The sequence below is a fragment of the Salarias fasciatus genome, chromosome 10 (genome assembly GCF_902148845.1).
Source record: "Salarias fasciatus chromosome 10, fSalaFa1.1, whole genome shotgun sequence".
NCBI lineage: Eukaryota > Metazoa > Chordata > Actinopteri > Blenniiformes > Blenniidae > Salarias > Salarias fasciatus.
The window spans coordinates 11819373-11838062 of NC_043754.1; the positions used below are offsets into that span (position 1 = coordinate 11819373).

Sequence of the window (18690 nt, forward strand, 5' to 3'; positions counted from 1 at the left end):
TCATATTTGATTAATGAGATCAAGTTAACTTTAAATTACTTTTAGTGTTTTGCTTCGTTGATAATGGTTTTAATTGAGTAAACATCATTCTAAAACCACTTTATACAGCTTGAGAACCAATCCCAGCTGACTGGATGAAGGCAGGTATCAACCATATACACCCAGGACAGGCCATCAGTGGCTCACAGGGCAAACAACACGACAATTACACACAGAGAGAGGGAGAGAGACTCAAATCTAGTCATATCAAAGTACAAACTCAACTCAGACAGGCCCTCAAGCCCAACCTTGGTGTGAAGCAGGCGGTACCTTCTCACAATGAGGCAAAAGCACAAGGTGAGATGTCTACATTAATCATATTTCACAGAGACAAGCTTTTTCCTGATCAACAGGCAGCCTGCAGCATATTGATCTGTTAATTTTTCAGTGGAATTCAAATGAATTTCAGTTCATTTACAAAATCTTACTCCAATTGAAATGACTAATCAAAAAGCTCTGCGATTCAGAGTTATAAATTACAAAGTGCTGCACAAAATTGTTGGTACTCTTGGCCTGTCTTGTCTTTTTTGCTTCTAAAAATATCAGATTAGTTGATTTTTGCCTTGTTTTTTGCTCTCTTTACTCGAGGACTTTTCCATAAAAGAGGTGAAGAAGAGAACGTGATGGATATCAATGTAAAAACATCAGTTCTGCTAACATGCATGTGTTTGGACTGTAAGGGACTAGACAAGACCCCCACTGTTCACCGTCAACATGTCACTAGTCCACCACAAATACATATAGCACAGGTGATTTTCTTTAGCCAGACCACTGAACCAGGCACAAGGAGAACGTGCAAACTCTGAGCAGAAAGACCCTCACTTTGAATTCAAATCACTTCCCCAAAGTTTTGAAAAAGCAAAATTCTTCCAAAAACGAGTTTTTGTCTTGTTTTTTAATATTTAATAATCAGTAGTCAGGTTTACGCAGTGTTGAACCATAAAAGCCACTGTTCTTCAAGGAGGAAGTGTTTTATTGATGAGACAGTTTATACAACATACAGTAATAATCATCTCCTAACATATAAACAATTCAAAGAAATACATGGATGTAAACTAATTCAAGGCATTTAATCTTAATAATAGCTCTACTTTTATTAGATTTAGAAAAAAATAAACAGCACTCTAAGATATTAATACAATTATAAGGATGTGTTAGTGTTTAATAATAGAATCTCAGGCATTATTTCAGTCAGAAAACATTAAATGCATTCATTGGATTACATTTGATATAAGTAATGCAAAATTTGTGTGAATTATTATTTGAGTCAACAAGGAATCACAGAAAAATTATTTGTGATGATTATGTTTAAAAAAACAGAAATATAACAAAAAAAAATTCATTTGATCTCAAGTATAAAAAAGTTTCTGGAAGCAGTACACCATGTTAAAATCATACAATTCTCAAAATCTCAGCAGTTTTTCATCAAACAGCATGAGGTCAGTCCAAATCTAACTAGAGGTGAATGTGTCAGATATGCTTTTTGCCAAAAGTAACAGTTTATTAGTGGATTTATTCATTAATACTGACCAAACGACACTAGATTATTACAGTGAGTCAGTCAGAGATGGGTGAGTTCTTATTTGGCGGTCATTTTCAGCAGATCATTCTTGTCAATCTCAAAGAGACGCCAGCCCTCCTCAGAGGAGAGGTCAGCCGCTCCTCTCCTCTTGTAGAACTCGATAGACTTGGTGTTGTTTTCCGCCACGATGAAATGCATGCTGCTGCAGCGGGTCTTCACTGCCGTCTAGTGGAAAGAAAAACACAGAAACACAAAGGAAAAAGTCAGCTCACACAGGAAATGATCGAACCTCAGTGGAAATGTTTCTGTTTTTTTCCCCAAGCGGCCTTACCTCGCTCAGGACCTTCATGATCTGTGAACCAATCCCAAGGCCTGGTGAAAGATTAAATGTACACAAAGCAATTACAACAGGGATTGTGAAACGCTTCACCTCAGGGAGCATTGTTCCCAGTTAGGTATTAACTTTTAACAGCCTTACCCCTGCACTCCTCCATGACAAAGAAGTCCTCCAGGTACAGAAGCTTCCCAATCCAAGGGTCGTAGGTGAAGTAGTACATGGCAAAACCAACGACCGAGTAGCCTGAAGGAAAAAACACTTAAAGTTCAGAACGTAATTCAAACAGTATGAGCTGTGAGGGATTTCAAATAGTCCTGAAGAAACTTGGTGTGTTTACCTTCTGAGTCCTGATCCTTTGGGACCTCAGCAACTAAGCAGTGGTAGAATGGATGATCTCCAAATCCATCCTCAAGTAGCTCTACAAGAGGGACATTGACTTAATGACGTATTTTCTCAAAATCCCGGTAAACATAGACATAATAAACATCAGACTTGATTATTAAGGAAGTAGAAGTGAAGTACCTTTCTCTGTCAGCAGGACCTTTTCCTCCATCTCTTCAAACTTAGCCAGTTCCTTAAAAACAAAAGGAAAGAAAAACCAAGGCTTTTAGCTGGAAGTATACTTCATTACCTGAGAAAAAAAGGACTTTCCACCAAACACCCCAATGATCTACTTATTTTCAAAGTAAGCGTCACTTTCCGGCTTACCTTTATGAGTCGCAAGATATCGGGTACATCCTTTGGTTCAGCCTTCCTTAATATGAACTTGTCCATTTTCTTTTTTTGCCCTTTTTCCCTTTGCTCACTAGTCCTCTAAATGTGAATATGAGCAAAATTTGTTTCCTCATTCGCTAGTCAGGAGTTTTCCCCCCGAAAAAGAAAAAGAACACACAGCATAAACCGAGTTTGTGTCTGCCTCAGTGTGAAACCGGACCTCTGGAAACTTCCCTTTTATGCCTTCCAGGAGGGAGTGAACCACACACTTATCTATATATGGACACAAGGCTTTGTACATCCTGTTATTTTTGTCCTTCGTCGACTCCTTATCTTTATGTCCGTCACTGAACTTCATTTGAATGCTGTTAAAAAGGTGAACATTAACCTGGCCTGAATAACAACACATGACGAGAGAATGGAAGAAAACGCAAGTCCAAGGTTTGAAGTAAATGTTTAAAATACAATAGCTTTAGGCTGGTGTTACATTTTCAGGACACACACACACACACACACACACACACACACACAGACACACACACACAGACACACAGATCAAATCACAAAAGCTTACTGATTTGGTGAATCGCTGATATGCTATCTTGTTTGTAAGTAACTGGGGCTTTGTTTATTTTGTAAAGGGCCATTATGCTAAACAACACAAAGACTTCTCTTTTCTTGTTTTCCTTAGACTTGTTTAACTCTGAATCAATGTAAACCCTGCTGCCCTCTAGTATTCTTTTGTCTAATCAGGAAGTTGCATTACTTTCCAATATGTCGTAGTTTAACTTCAAAATGATTGATTCAAGCATAAACAAAGTGCTGAGTTTCTTTTCCCAAATATGAAGCTGTTATCGCCACACCACTCCATAACCAGAGCAAAGCCGTATCAGATCAGACATTACACCACTTTCATTTCTTTATCTGGAGCAGCTGACTCACATCCAGCTGCGTATGTGTGGTTTACCGACATACTGATGTCTGTGTACAGGCCACTCCCCGCTGCACGTGTTTTTGGCCTGTGGTCGTCAGAGCGACTTCCTCCCGACAATTCATGGGTCGAGCTGCCAGTTTGTTCCCATAGGAAAGTGAATAATGTCTTCAAACATGGTTGTGATTACATTAGTAGTTACTGATTACATTAATTTCCTCATTATGGAAACTAGTTCAGCAAGTTGGGGAACGTATGAAACTAAAACAAGTGTTTCATAATAACCACAAATCTGCCTGGTAGTCAACCAGGAAGATGAGATTACAGAAAAGACCCGAGTCAACAGTTTAGGAAAAGAAGTTTTATTTGAACATGGAGCAGGTGCTGGACTTCACACACTTGGAAGACAGGAACTCAGATCAGTTTGATTTATCAAAATACTTCAGCTTGCCCGAAGGGTCGGGAATGATCTGCGGGAGGAAAAAAAAACAAACAAAAAAAAAACAAACATTATCAACGAGGAAGTATATCTTGTCCTCTAGACATGCAATCAACCAGTTTATGTGAAGCCTCATAAAAAAAATAAAAATAAAACTTAAATATCCTTCCAGTCATACTTACTGTGTCACTGCCTGGCTTCCATCCTGCTGGGCATACTGTGAAAGAAACAAAATAATCCCAGTAAGCACTTAAAACAGGCCAAACTATCCAACAAGAAAAGATTCCATGTGCCCCTTCCTTGTCGCAGAGAGGGTGAAAAAAAATATAACTGATTCCAGCATGAAATACAGTATATGTCAGGGGTCAGCAATTAGCAGCCCGCGGGCCAAATGTGGCCCGCTGAACCGTTCAATCCGGCCCGCGAGAGGATTCCAACACGCGCGCGCACAAACCCACGCATTACCCCGGGCCCTCCAGCGGACGCACGCACCCCTGTTGGAGTGCGATATCTGTCATTGTGTTGCAATAGACAATCTTTGAAAGATGTGTTGTTTAGTTGTGGTTTCCGGTTTGTCACTGAAAAATAAAGAGGAGTGGCGCCTCGTCTCGTGAACATAGAGCGCAAGTGAGTGCGCGGCGGGCGGCGAGCGTTTCCAGGGAAAAATCCGCGCGCCCGTCGACTTGCACTGCCACTCGCTGCTGCCCGCCACTCCATTGCTAGTCGCTGGAGTTGGTTGAAAGAGCGAATTTGCGCCAGGACAGACTGTCAGTGTGGAGGTCTTCATGGACGTGCTGACGCAGGGCAGCAGGGCTCCGACCACGCAGAACAGTTGGCATGATGCCAGGGCGAGCGGCGTGCGCGATCTCAATTGTTCACCACTTCTGGTGGAAACCGGGTCAGCCTGAAGCAGCGCTGGAACCGGCCGTCCGGGCGCAGCTCCTGCAGAAGACGGTGGAGCGCAGTATGCAGCCAGAGGCGAGGCCGGCGCCTCGCTGCAGCCGGAGCCGACTTACTCATGCCAATTGGAGAGCAGCGACGGTGGCAGGCGGAGCATCTCAATCTTTATTTGTAAAAGCACTTATCACATTCATAAAAGTGCTGAACAGTAAAAACAGTCATAAAAACAAAAAAGAAAACCCGATCAGTATGCGCGCTCGCGCACACACACAGAAAGCCGGGTGCACACAGGACTGTGGGACAAACATCAGAAGAGTCCTGCCCACTGCTGCTGTGCAGGAGACGGTCATGAGGAGCTGTGATGTTTCTGCAGGATGTTCTGTGTTGCATATTTGTTCCAGCGTGACGCGTCCCGCGAATGAATTCACACACCAGCGATAAAACTCGGGCGTCTAAGTGCGGCATGGTGTCATTTGTTGCACGAATTCAGTCACGTGAAACACGACTGCTGCCCCCCACCCCTCCGCTCTCCGGTCCGCTAGCCCAGAGACCCCTTGGCCCGCGATTGAAGTGCCCCCCAAAAAAGTGGCCCGCCGCCAAATCTAATTGCCGACCCCTGGTATATGTAATGGTTTGCTTCCTTCACCTTCTCCGTGTTTATCTGTGTACTGGAAGGCCTGGACCAGCCGCAGGGTCTCATCCACAGATCTTCCCACAGGGAGATCGTTCATGGTGATTTGCCTCAGGACGCCTTTGTCATCGATGATGAACAGACCTCTTTAAGAAAAAAGCAAGGCTCACTGTTGGCATTTTTTCATGGTAGCTAAAATTCTAAGTTAGGACATATAATAAATGGATTGATGTGTACATGATGTGAAATCAGACCTCAGTGTGTGCCCCTGGTCCTCCAGGTAGACGCCATAGTCTTTGGAAATCTGGTGAGTCAGGTCAGACAACAAGGGGATTTTCATCTCTCCTAGCCCACCCTGTTTTCTGGGAGTATTGATCCTGTTACAAACAAGAAAAGGCTTTGAAAAACAAAACTTTGGTCTGAAAGTTCCTGCCAAAAAAAAGGGAAATTCTGTGAGCAATAAAGCAAACCAACAAAAAAACCATGAGTTAGACCTCAGTTATTCTAAAGACTGATGTTTTACCATTGAAGTTGGATAACTTTCACAGTGATCTTACCAAGCCAGATGGGTGAACTGGGAGTCCACTGAGCAGGCAACCACCTCTGTATTGATGGCACGGAACTCATGCACACGATCACTGAAGGCAATGATCTCAGTCGGGCAGACAAATGTGCTGAAAACAAACAAACATTACATTAGGGGATTTTATATCATGCCAAATCCAGCAACACATTCTGCGTGGTATCTTACTTACAAGTCCAGAGGATAGAAGAAAAACACAAGATATTTGCCTCTGTAGTCCGACAGCTTCAGTTCCTTGAATTCTCCGTTGATGACAGCTGTTCCCTCCCAGTGTGGTGCAGGCTTTGAAACTGAAGCAGGAGAGGAAAAACACGTTGAAAGATAAAAAAGGGTTATTCTAAACTCAAAGTGTGAAACGGAAACATCCATGATCTGCTCTCAGCTGCTTCAAAGTTTTGAAAACAACTGAAGAAAAACAATGGGTACTGATTGGAAACAGTCATTTTTACAGTGTACAGCCTACTTACAGTGACTTTCAAATGTTGAAATAAATTCAGATGGACTAAAATGAATCATGTTGCATGTTACATGACCTGCAACCAGGACTGTTTTACTCAGAAAAGTTGGAAATGTAAATGGATGACACCCAGGCAGCACCTTTTACTGCTCCAGTGTACTTTCCATGATCTTTCATATTCACTGACTCACTTTTACACGAATATTACAGCTGTTACACAATGGTGTCATGAACAGAACACAGGGCTTGTCTTGGCCAATAATACAGATTGAAGATTAAACCAAAGTCAGTAGGATTGAAGGATCTTAGAGTATATACCCATTAGAAAGTGTTTCACCACAAAGTGTGTGTATTTCTGTAAAACTTACACAAAGTACACCTTGAAGACACTTGCTTACACTTATTGTGTACGAGCTTAGATTCAAATGTTCATTCATCATTTACATTCAGTACAGTGTACAGTTGTTGAAGTCAAAGTCTGTTGAAGTCTGACAAACGTGAATGAAGAAAATAAATCATTTGCAGTATTAAACAAAGTAAATATGATTTCACATGCACAGCATTTGTTGATTTTGCATTGATTGAAGGTCCCCTAATCTGAATGAGAATTTGAAATGTGAAAGAAAAATGTGATAAATGCATTTGGAAAAAAAAAAAAAAAACTTGATTACATGAATCTATTGACAAGAGTGATCATTTTCTAAATGGCGCCACATGGCAGAAGCACAAAAACCCAGGAAAATGATCACAAATAGCTCAATCAACTGAAAAAAAAAATCTTAAAGCAGAAAGGTATTAATTAGCATGATCATTAATCACTTCCCTTAGCTGTAATTGATATCACTACAGAACTCAACATTATTGCATCATTACTTGATGTTATGCAGCCTTATCATGAAACTGCTTAAAAGATTACATCATTATGAAATGCTGAATGCTTCACTTTCAGCTCAGTAGTAGAAATAATTCGGTGGACTGCTGCTTGATGGTTCACCAACATTTCAAAATTAGGCTTTGTGGAACGAGGCAAAGTCTTCAATGCTCATAACGCCATATGATACGGAAATAAGTGCAGCAAAAAAAAAAAAAAAAAAATTAATTAAATACTTGAGGCATAGGTGTCACAGCTGACGTCCAGTTGTTTGCGGTCTGTGTTCAGTATTGATCAGAGCTACGCGTCGTGTTCCAGGTGGGCGGAGAAACGGGTTCCACAGCTTTGCATAAACTGACGTGTCCTATTAAAGCAGAGCCTCTCCAGGTCAGGCCCAACACACCAAGTTAGCGCCTAATAAACTATTTCACACAGTCGACTGGAAGCCAAAAGACTTCTGCAGTGAGGCAGCAGTGTTGTTTTGCATGAATGAAGCTTCAGGCTGCAAATAAACGACAGTATTGTTACGGAGCACGGCCACAGCACGCGCTCAGAACACTCACTCTTGGCTTTGCTGAGGTGCAGCGAATGGTCGGACACCGGCACACGGAAAGCCTCCCCGGGGTAGACGTGTCCTCCGGCGTAGTTGTGGCACTGGGAGTTTTTGGCCTCTTCTGCAGACGTGAGGACGCAGAACAGCAGCAGCAGAGCCGCGCGCACTGCGCGTGACAGCTGCGTCTTCACACCGGCCTGGAAAACTCGCTCCATCGTTCCTTTGTGTGTGAGTGTGTGTGTGTGTGTGTGTGTGTGTCTGCACGTACTCGCTGCCTGGCAATGCGTCGCACACTCCTACCAGCAGGTTTGAAAGCTGCTTCCTCGCTTCCTCCTCCTCTTCTTCTTCTTCACGCAGCTCGCGCCCTGACGGCCGCTTTACCGCCATCTCCTGGAGCTAATTAGTTTAAAGGTTAGTGGCAAAGTTCGACATGAAGTTCAGCTGAGCAGCAGGACAGAGAAATCAAACTATTTCAGCTTAGAATGTGTATTGAAAATAGATGGGGGGGATAAACTGCACTGTTGTCTCACAGGAAGAAAACCCCCGGTTCAATTCCAGGTTTGGAGTTTTTTTGAACTTTCACACAGAATTTACATGTCTTCTTCCCTCTCCTGCTTCCTGAGGAGACGTGTCAGTAAATCAGCTGCAAGTCCATCAGGGTTCTGAACTATTGATGTGCAGATCCCTCCCGAAACATCAATACGGCTGAAACCACGTGCCAAATCTTTTTTTGAGAAACGTACTGTATTTGTTTTGTTTTCAAATAAACAAGTGCATTTTCATCAAGTTTAATCAAATATTTTACAAAGCACACAGCTTTCTTTTCCAGAAACAATGTTTTCCCATAGCTTGAGAAAGCCTTGGAGGATTACCATAAACCATAAACCATTTAAAAAGGATGGTAGTCTGACCCAAATATCCTCGATGGGTTATCAGACACACTCCATGTGGAATCAGGTCAACTGGTCTTGGTCACATGTCTTATCTGAGTGGCTTCATCAGTTCAGTTAACATCCTGACCGTAGCTTCATAATATTGACATTTTTCTAATGATTCCTGCTTTCAAACATGTCACTCTTGTGAAAACATGGGACAAACTCCCAAATGTCCTCACTGAAAAGGTTCAGGATTTAATAGTCATTTATGTTACCATTGTTATAGTTGTTCACTTTCAAACAACACAGCTAAGTAGGACCAACACTGTACTTAATTTCAAGCTGAGCAGTGTGTGAATAAACATTGTTCCTCTCAACAAGATTACATTGAAATGTTTCATTCTAGTTCATGTCAGGTTTACTTTATAATCAGTACTATTATTTCTAAAAGAAATATTGAGTCATGTAAATTCAGCCAATGTTTCATCACTGCAAGAAACATCTGTAAGTGTGTGTGTACCTATTAAAAACTGTGCAAATCTTTTTTTTTTGGTACAGGGTTTGTGAGCTGTTTAATAAATGTCATTAGCAAAATACTATAGATTAAAAGAAAAGAAAGCAAAGCCAGTGTTTTCTTCTTGTGGAGTGGAAAAGCAGCTATTGGCTTCTGAAACTACAATTTGTAGATTGAACTTTCTCCAAGGTGAAGAGTTGGCTCCTCCTGAGCAAAAACAGATCAGAGCGAGCCCGTCAATATAAAGGAACTCCGCAGTCATTTCAGTAATGACACTGAAATGTTTGCAGGAATCACAGCTGACAAAGAGAACACAAACATGATAACTTAGTGTGTTTTTATTACAACACCTCACACGTTCACCGAGCTTTCCACGGAGCGCTTCTCAGCCTCGTCTCGCTCTGGTGACAAACGTAACAGATTACTACCACAAACCTTCCCCTCTCAGGTTTTCTTTCTCCCAGCTGTATCAACACGTGGTGCCATTTTAAAATCAAGTCTGCTTTTCTTGCCATGTTGCAGAGAAAAAGTCCGACACTCCCTTGTAATTCATTGTTAATTTACAGTGCGCGTCGACTGCTTGAGAAGTCACTGTAGATAATATTGTTTTGGGAGACGTAACTCCAGTCTTTTCCAAATTTGGGAAATTGTGCGTGAAACTCAGCAGTTAAATATACTTCCATTTTCGAACATCACATTCACGATTAATGGATGGGCCACGTTCTGAGAATTTTGCACGTTGAGGTTTTTAAACCTCTGTATGTACATCAGGAACCAAATATCTTCAATTAATTAACCACTTATCAAATTCAAAAACAGACCCGAGTGTCTGCAAATCAAACCGTATCGATGGAAACAGTCTCGCTCAGCTCCAACATTCTTTTTCCAAATCTACCAGGCACATTCACGTTTTACAGAATTAAATATTTCTTCTGATATCGTCTGCTTCTAATCTAAGACATAGCCCATATCAAAAGAGAGCAGAGAGCTGACAGACACTCTGCTGCCTTTTATGGTGTCTTTGTAACAAAAAGGTTACATTAACAAATGACAAAAACCGATTCACTCAATTTGAATTATTTATCATGTACACTTCTGTACAAAGCAGTTTTTACAAGTCAGACAGTTTGTTTGAGAAGTAAATGATGTAAGTGTTAATGACCTTTAGTGCCTCAGAAGTGACCCGAGACAAGCACCAAACAAGCACAGTCTGCTCCGCACTGATCACGGGGGTAAAACACCTCCGATGCTAAAAACATGTAAGAAAGTGAATCAAACTCCTCATGAAGATTTATATTAACAACAATAAAGTCAGAAATTCAAGAAAACTAATGGAAAAACACACACACCTGAGGTTGATTTGATTCTCAGAGTTGTAGTTTTTTTTTTTCCTTTAAGGCTCAGCGTTCGCCGCCATGATGAAACACTGCGCCCAAACAGCTGCACGGTTCTCGAAGCTGCCTGTCAAACTGTACAAACACTGGCAGTATTTGACTCTTCTAATCCACCAAATCTTTCAGCTGTATGCAAATAAAACCAAGAATAATTAGTGGCAACTGGGATAAGATGACGATAATACACTTAAGCTTTTAAGTATTTGGAGTTTCTCTCTCAGAACATCTTGGTGAACATGGCCTGTGCTGGTGAAGAAATGGAGGTGAAATACTTGCTGATGCTTTAGTCTCTGGGTCTGAGGCACTAGTTTATGGTACATTATGCAATGTGTGTGTGTGTGTGTGAGGAGTGTAAAGGGGGCGGGACTAATGTGTTGTTTTGGCTGGATGAGGGCATTAAACAAAAGGGACAGAAAGTCTTCAGCTGACGGACTTGAGCTTGGACCAGGGGTTTGTGCCGCGCACATCCAGGGGGGGGTTGTTGGAGAAGATGTGGTTGCACAAATCCTCCAGCGGAGGCTCCGGGTCTGTAGTCGCGAACTGAGCGGCATCCTCGATTTCCTTCCTCACCTCCACGTCAATCTCCTGACGGATGAAACACAGACGGGACAGAAAAGGGTTAGTTAGCGTCCATGACATGCTAACTTTGCATTCGTCTTGAAATGAGTGAATTATATTAAACATCAGAAAATTGTCAGATTGATACAGAGAAATGCAGAAAGCCAAGTCAAACCTTGAGCTCCTCCACGCTGGCCATGTTGTTGCTGAGCATGCGGTCCTTCAGCAGGGAGATGGGGTCACTCTTGCTGCGGACCTCCTGGATCTCCTCGCGGGTGCGGTAGCTGAGAGGGCACAGATTGGTGCAGGGATCTTGTAGGGGTGTGCTAGTACAATCACCTTTATGTTATAGCTGAAACTATAACATCTCCAAGCATTGGATGATCACGAATAAGTGCAGTACGATTATTCTATCAGGCCAAATTCATACGCTTATTTTGATTCATTCATATAAAATAATTGAACAAATTCTTATATAAAAAAGACAATTACTTCATTGTCAATATTAGTCAAGCATTAACTTACTAAAATCAAAACACAGATTAGTAATCTGAGTTTATTGCCTTTGCTAGGCTCAACCCAGGGCAATGCAAGGCCACTACGGAGGGAAGGAAAGCATGTGAGGACTATTGTGGGCCAGTGGCAGAAGCAAAGGGGCAACGTCACAGTGACAATAACAAGTAGAGGTCAGATTATTATTGATTCAGACAACGTGGACACAGAGATACAGCAGTCGGTCACAGCCAAGACTGAAATGGTAAAACAAACAATATGAGGGAGGATGATCGTGTACCTGACGCCAGGGTCGCTCATGCTGTGTCCGTGGTAACGGTACGTTTGAAGCTCCATGAGAATAGGGCCCTGATTTAAAAAAACAGAAAGTCAGGAAAAATGTAGATGAGAAAAGCAAAATCCACTTCTAATGATAATAATAACTCAGGGCTTTGTCTACCTTTCCGGATCGGCAGTGGTCAGCGGCAAACCTGGTGGCTTCCCGAACGCACAGGATATCCATTCCATCCACCTGCACAAGGAAAAACAACAATCCTCATTATACTGATAGTACAAACTGCTCATCTGGACAATAATTAAGCAGATTTCACAAATGCAAGCTTGGAGAAATATCGATGAAGCTTCAGCCTGAAGCGGGCCCAGGGGAGTCTGTACGCATTTGAGAAAGGAAGTGAAAATGTACCCTGAGACCAGGGATGAATTCTCCTCTCTTGAAGTAGTCCGTGCTGGCTGCGGCTCGCTCCACTGACGTCCCCATGCCGTATCTGTTGTTCTCACAGATGAAGATGACGGGCAACTTCCAAAGAGCCGCCATGTTGTAGGTTTCGAAGATTTGACCCTGTGAAATACAAAAAAAAAAAAGGACTTTCCGAGATAGTAAAATGAGAAACATTTCACTTTTATTCCCCCCAGTGTTGGTGAATAAAGATCAGCGGGAAAACCTTCATTTATGAAGACGTTTGCTCTGGTTCCCCAGTCCCTGTTGCTATGATGTCTTATATATACCTGGTTGGCAGCACCGTCTCCATAGAGGCAGACGCACAGCTCGTTGTTGCCCTGATACTTGCAGGCGAGAGCCACTCCAGCACCCAGAGGAACCTGGACAGAATAATATGATAGAAACGTGATTTCTCCAGAAAAAAGGTGACAAAAAAGTGGCATGCAGTAAAAAAAAAAATCCAAATGTTTCAGAGCAGATAAATAGAATACAAGCATGAAGACTTAGAATCTTTAAAATAAGAACAATTTCAACATCACGTCAATTTTAAACAGCTAAAATACAGTAAAATGTGCAAAATACAGTGAAATGTGTCTTTCAATGCTGTTGCAACTAAAGATACATGAATGACCCAACTGTCCAGAGGCCAGACCCTCTGCTGTTCCAGTTTTGGTCCATGGACCATATGTTTGACACAGCTCTGGGCTCACCTGACATAACCTGAAGTACCGTATTTACCTTAAAGGTCAAGGACCTCACTGAGTCATATTAATCTTTATGGCACCAAGTGTCATAAAAATACATGAGAATTTACTCCGGATGATAATTTATATACAATTAAGGCACAACCTGCGTTTAATATTCACCTGTGTGTGTTCATGAGTCTCCCTGATCATTCATTAAAGTGGTGTTTCTCTGAGGCAGAGCCGCGCCTTCATATATTTGTCTGTGACCACAATCACCAAGAAGGGAAGCTGAAGGGAAGTGGAAAACATATGTATCTTACTTGCAAACTAACAGCGTACCTGACTACAGCGAACACAGCCATTCATGAGCTCTGTGATCACCAAAAACTGAGATTAACAAAACATAAGACACATCCGGCGTCCATTCAGTCGTACCTGAGCTCCAACAATTCCATTTCCTCCATAGAAGTGTTTACAGTACATGTGCATGGAGCCTCCTTTGCCCTTTGCAATGCCTCCTCTTCTGCCTGTAGAGTAAAAACAAACACAGCAGGTGAAGTCGCTGTAGGAGAAAATACTGTTTGCTTCTGAAAGATATTCATGAATAATGTGGTTTCATCTTGTGACTGAATACTGCACTTACTTTTGTCTAAACTAGGTCTTAGTCTTGTCATATGATGTTATGTAATTTTGAAGTGCTGAGTACTTTTATTGCCTTGAGGATAAACATGTACTGAGGTTAGTTTTAGGTCTGTGTTGAAGATTCAGACAGTTTTTTAAATGATTGTTATCTGCACTGCTTCCTTTACTGCTGAATCAGAGAAACAGTCTGCTGACAAAATACACACCAGGTACTTTTTTTCATAGTGAAGAAATGCAGTACTAGCAAACTGTCTCTAGAGGGTTTGATAAACTTTTACAGTTCTGTGTGACACAGTGGAAAAACACCTGCAGCCAGCATGCCCTGACTGAGCGTGGCTCTTCAAAGCCTCGACAAGGTAAACTTCTGAAGGTCAACCGAGGACTGTGGACTCACCAGTGAGCTCAGCCATGATTTCCTTCACAGTCCCTCCCCTGGTGAGAGTGTAGCCGTGGGCACGGTAGGCAGTAATCAGGTGGTCTGACAGATTAATTGAGGCTTCGATACCAACAGCACAGGCTTCCTATAATAAGGAAACAAATACTTTATTGTCTCTGGAGGCCCACAGGTTTAAAATAGTAAAGTTTTTTGTGCTGATAGGTGAGAATATATTCTATTGTGAACTATTATGGTCTTCATAGAGAAAACAAAATAAAAAATAAGAAATACTTGTTTTAACCTGTCCATCATACAAGTGGCAGAACCCTCTGATGATCTTCTGCTTGTACAGCTGATCTGCCTTCAGCTCCATACGCCGCATGGTCTGCATGGTGCGGTAGTACTGCAGGCCCTCATCCCGAGTCATCACCACCTGAGTGGCAGGGCCTTCCTCCAGCTTGAAGAGGTCGCATTTCTACAGGAAAATTAGCATATAGACTGATCGTTATATAATTACAATATCACATATTGCTAAAATCAGTTTTTGTCAATATAAAACAATATATATAAATTTTTAACTGCAGCATGTTTTAAGCGTAGCAATCATGCCTTTGGCCCCAGATCAAATTTATATCTTTGTCTCCACAAATTCTAGAGTTTTTAGAGATCACAGGGGAAAGTGTCAATCTTACCTTCACTTCAAATGTGGCTTGGGTTGTGAAGTCAGCGTACGTGCGCGCTGACATGACCACTGCAGCCCCCTGTCACAGAAGAGAAAAGAATATATACACCAAAAGCTTGTTTTTTTTTTCCTCATAACCATCACTCTCAGCATCAAAACTAAGATCCAGTGTACAAATTTGACACTTGGCAACACTGAAGAAATTAAATTGTTGACCTGAGTGTGGAATGTAAAATGATTAAACTCATTTTTAGGTGTGTACTTCTTTAAGGTAAAATTATATGAAAAATAAAGATGAAAATAAAAAAAGCTCAATTTAGGAAAGATATAAGATTGTTAGCAGATGGTGGCATGAGTATTCACGTAATTTCAGTTTAGATGAAAAACAGAATTAAGACTGAAAAGGGAGAAAAAGCTTTCTAAAATCTCTGTTTTTTCACTTTATTAAAGTACCATGTCAAATTTGGATTGAAAACACACAGTTATGCTAACATCCACATGTATCAGTGTATTACACAGTATTGCTATGAAACTAAACACATTTAAAAGAAAATGCATTATATTTAGTGTAACTGTTCTGATGGACACGTAGAACCATCACTGACAGCAACGCATCTGGGTGGGTTCTGGAATGTGAGGCGTCGGGTTTGTTACAACCAGCGTTCGTAAACCGTGATCAAAAAAGTCTTGATAATGACCACCAGAGAAGAGACTGTGTCATCTTACAGGGTGAACTAAAACACTGACATTTCATATTTCAGAGCGGATTTGCAGTTTTGTTAGCGCCAGAAGCTATTCGGCCTGGCAAGGTCAGAGCAGCGATGTCAGGCACAATTTCAGTATAAACAATGGAGAGTTGAGACACAGACGCTCTTATAAAATTGAGGAACTACTGAGGGGGTGAAAGGCCACTTACATTTCTCTGGGCGCAGGCTCTGAGCACGTTAGAGAGGTTGGTCAGCATGTTTGTAGAAGCGCTTCACTTCAGATCCGTCCTCTGTAGCTGCTGCCCTTCCGGCTCCGCTCACTGCTTCCTCTCTGCCTGCAATGAGCGCAGCGAGCAGCCTCTGCTGCCCCCTGCTGGCTGATGCGGGCAAACACACGGTGAAACCCACAGAAGGGAAGAAGGAATTCTTTACTCAGCTGGGAAAACTCCACAGATTTTAATTAAAGTTAAAAACATTATTTGTGAACCACTTTGTCTTTGAATAAAAATCTTTATCTTAAAAAAATAGTTGCAAAAAAGCAAAATGGGCAACATTAAAAACAACATTGAAAAGAAATCTTATTCAAACAAACAAAAATAGAAAGTCTCATAGTCCTGTGGTTGGGTTATTTTATCTGGTGAGGGATTGGGGACTATGAGAAGGAGAGGGCTGGATGAAGGGGCTCCAGCGGAGATAAAGAATCATGAATCATGATCTTTTCTTTTTGTCTGCTATATCATGATTCATGATATAGCAGACAACACCACAAGACACACTAACAAAAGACCACTCATAAAACACGATGATGATATTATATAATAGAACATCTTTACCTTTCTCAACTGTTCATAAAAAAGTCTGCAACATGAGCTTTTGATGGTCACAAGTTGCAGCAATTTTAGTTATTTTTTAATAAGTTTGCTGTGACAATTTTGATTAGGTAGTTACAAAAAAATTGCAGATGGTATCACATTGCAATCATAGATTTTCTGTAAACTTTGCAATACACATTGCAGAGTACACAGAGTACAACTTTTGTAATTACTCTGTTGTTCTGATCATGCAATATTTTTCAGTGGCAGTAACAATATAATGAGAAACTGTTGTGATGAAAACAATATAAGGACCTAAATTGGTTGTCACTAAGTTAAAATACTGACAGGGATTCCCCAAATGAATTCTAAATAAAACATCATCTACACTTTCAGCCATTCACAACCATAACTATTACACACTAAAAAATGTTGGGTTACTTTGTTAACCCAATCACTGGGTTATGAAATAGGTAACCCAGTTTGGGCTATTATGATGCATTTGGAGTTATTTATTGCAACTCATGTGTTGGGTTAGAGTCCATCAGACCCAATATAGATTTTTAAACTCAGCACATGGGTTGTTTTGACCACTGTTGGGTTGTCAACGGGTCCAAAGAAATTCAAAATAAATACTTTAAACATTGTTTGCAAGCGTCTCATTGCATATTGTAGTATTTGCATGACCAAGTATAGATTGAATTTTAAAAAAGTTTGAAAATTAGCTGTTTACAAGATATGTATATTATATAAATTTCTCTAAGATTCAACATGGCTGCACGGTGATGCAGTGGTTAGCGCTCTTGCCTCACAGGAAGAAGGTTCCGGGCCGGGACTCAGGGCCTTTATATGTGGAGTTTGCATGTTCTCCATACGTGTGTGTGGGTTCCCTCCAGGTACTCCAGTTTCCTCCCCCAGACCAAAAACATGCATGTCAGGTTAATTGGTCACCCTAAATCGCCCCTTGTTGTGAGTGGTTGTTTGTCTATATGTGTCAGACTGATGACCTGTCTGAGGTGTACCCCATTCTTGCCTGCAGCATCTGGAATTGGCACCTGCAACATGCAACCCTGAAAAGGAGAAGCGGCATAGAAAATGGATGGATGAATCAACACTTTTTGGAAGATTGTGTAGTTGAATTAACACAGAATTATAGTTAATTTTACCCAGAGTTTGGGCACATTAATTTGATGCATCATTTGGGTTAAAAATGAGCACAATATTCAACCCAGTCATATGGTAGAATCGACCCGGGGCTGAAATTTATTTGACCCAATGATTGGATTACATTTGTGAACCCATCTGTTGGGTTAAAAAGACCAACCCATTTTGTTGGGTAAAAATGACTACTGTTGGGCTGGTCCAATATTGATTAAGTGTTGGGTTAAAAAAAAAAACCAATTTGGGTTGTTTTTTACCATTCATTTTTTAGGGTGTACCAAATGGAAAAAAGCAGCTGTATGACTGAAAGCCTGACAAAAAAAAAAAAAAAAAAAAAAAAAAAAAACAGCCCTGGGAAGCACTTTTGGGAGATTTGCACTATTTATCAAATAATGGATTAGGTAAATATATAAAGATTAGGCAAAGATCCTGGTGTTGATGTTTTGGTTGTTGGTTGTGCATGTTTTCCTTGAGATCATTCTATTTCAGTCAGTGTCACATTTGTTCAGTGTTGTGTCCTATGATCTCCCTCTTTCCCCTGACGACACCTGATCTTGGTCAGCTGTGTCACATCCCTCTCTGTATTTAAATTTGTACCAATTGTGACCTGTCACTTCTTCTGTTCAGAATTGTAGTCCTGAAAAAGTAGTCAGACTGTTTATCTTTCCAGTTTTGAGGATGTGTTTGTTTTTTCATCCAAAATAGGCATCGTGATCGCTCCACTTTTTTCCTAGTTTGTGGTTTTATTGGTTTGTATGGTAGTTTTGTTCACCTTAATGAGAAGTTCTTTGGGATTCATTAGAAATTCCCTTCATGTTTGTGAAATCGTGTGCATTTGAGTCTTTTGTCCTAGTTTCTTGTATCACTTTGATCACGACGCAAAGCCATCATTTTTTTCAATCCTGTATCCTTATGATTACCACAAAATGAAGGGCAAAGGGAGCGAGAGAATACTCCTCTTAAATCTCTAAGAACGAAGTCCAGTGAAGAGGGTTTGGACCTGCCAGGGCTGCAGAGACCCTCATCTGCCGGGGATCATGCTCCTGTATTGGAGCAGAGCGCGCTGACGCACCGA

General features: G+C 41.2%; 3 protein-coding genes across 3 annotated transcripts; all 3 read right to left on the reverse strand.

Annotated features, from left to right (window-relative positions):
- Positions 1 to 975: 975 nt before the first annotated feature.
- On the reverse strand, positions 976 to 2839 carry LOC115395270 (diamine acetyltransferase 1). Its single transcript, XM_030100733.1, has 6 exons — positions 2607 to 2839; positions 2421 to 2472; positions 2236 to 2316; positions 2040 to 2141; positions 1893 to 1933; positions 976 to 1786 (listed from the first exon to the last, which is right to left on the reverse strand). Exons 1-6 carry the CDS (start codon positions 2670 to 2672, stop codon positions 1619 to 1621), a joined length of 510 nt encoding a protein of 169 aa, XP_029956593.1. The 5' UTR covers positions 2673 to 2839; the 3' UTR covers positions 976 to 1618.
- Positions 2840 to 3884: 1045 nt separating this feature from the next.
- prdx4 (peroxiredoxin 4) lies at positions 3885 to 8333 on the reverse strand. Its single transcript, XM_030101847.1, has 7 exons — positions 7988 to 8333; positions 6269 to 6386; positions 6071 to 6187; positions 5768 to 5890; positions 5529 to 5659; positions 4165 to 4199; positions 3885 to 4013 (listed from the first exon to the last, which is right to left on the reverse strand). Exons 1-7 carry the CDS (start codon positions 8190 to 8192, stop codon positions 3963 to 3965), a joined length of 780 nt encoding a protein of 259 aa, XP_029957707.1. The 5' UTR covers positions 8193 to 8333; the 3' UTR covers positions 3885 to 3962.
- Positions 8334 to 9688: 1355 nt separating this feature from the next.
- LOC115396080 (pyruvate dehydrogenase E1 component subunit alpha, mitochondrial-like) lies at positions 9689 to 15988 on the reverse strand. Its single transcript, XM_030101845.1, has 11 exons — positions 15852 to 15988; positions 14946 to 15014; positions 14555 to 14728; positions 14272 to 14398; positions 13671 to 13762; positions 12837 to 12929; positions 12514 to 12669; positions 12271 to 12342; positions 12112 to 12179; positions 11494 to 11602; positions 9689 to 11345 (listed from the first exon to the last, which is right to left on the reverse strand). Exons 1-11 carry the CDS (start codon positions 15897 to 15899, stop codon positions 11181 to 11183), a joined length of 1173 nt encoding a protein of 390 aa, XP_029957705.1. The 5' UTR covers positions 15900 to 15988; the 3' UTR covers positions 9689 to 11180.
- Positions 15989 to 18690: the final 2702 nt, after the last annotated feature.

Excerpts from the sequence above, each read along its gene's own strand:
- LOC115395270 (XM_030100733.1), bottom strand. The coding sequence starts at position 2,672 with ATGGACAAGTTCATATTAAGGAAGGCTGAACCAAAGGATGTACCCGAT. Across the intron at positions 2,142-2,235 it reads AAAGGATCAGGACTCAGAAG|GCTACTCGGTCGTTGGTTTT; the intron begins GTAAACACACCA and ends TTTTTCCTTCAG. Across the intron at positions 1,787-1,892 it reads TCATGAAGGTCCTGAGCGAG|ACGGCAGTGAAGACCCGCTG; the intron begins GTAAGGCCGCTT and ends TCTTTCCACTAG.
- prdx4 (XM_030101847.1), bottom strand. The coding sequence starts at position 8,192 with ATGGAGCGAGTTTTCCAGGCCGGTGTGAAGACGCAGCTGTCACGCGCA. Across the intron at positions 6,387-7,987 it reads GCACCTCAGCAAAGCCAAGA|TTTCAAAGCCTGCACCACAC; the intron begins GTGAGTGTTCTG and ends CTCCTGCTTCAG. Across the intron at positions 4,014-4,164 it reads GGAAGCCAGGCAGTGACACA|ATCATTCCCGACCCTTCGGG; the intron begins GTAAGTATGACT and ends TTCCTCCCGCAG.
- LOC115396080 (XM_030101845.1), bottom strand. The coding sequence starts at position 15,899 with ATGCTGACCAACCTCTCTAACGTGCTCAGAGCCTGCGCCCAGAGAAAT. Across the intron at positions 15,015-15,851 it reads GAGCCTGCGCCCAGAGAAAT|GGGGCTGCAGTGGTCATGTC; the intron begins GTAAGTGGCCTT and ends CTTCTGTGACAG. Across the intron at positions 14,399-14,554 it reads GCCACTTGTATGATGGACAG|GAAGCCTGTGCTGTTGGTAT; the intron begins GTTAAAACAAGT and ends TCCTTATTATAG.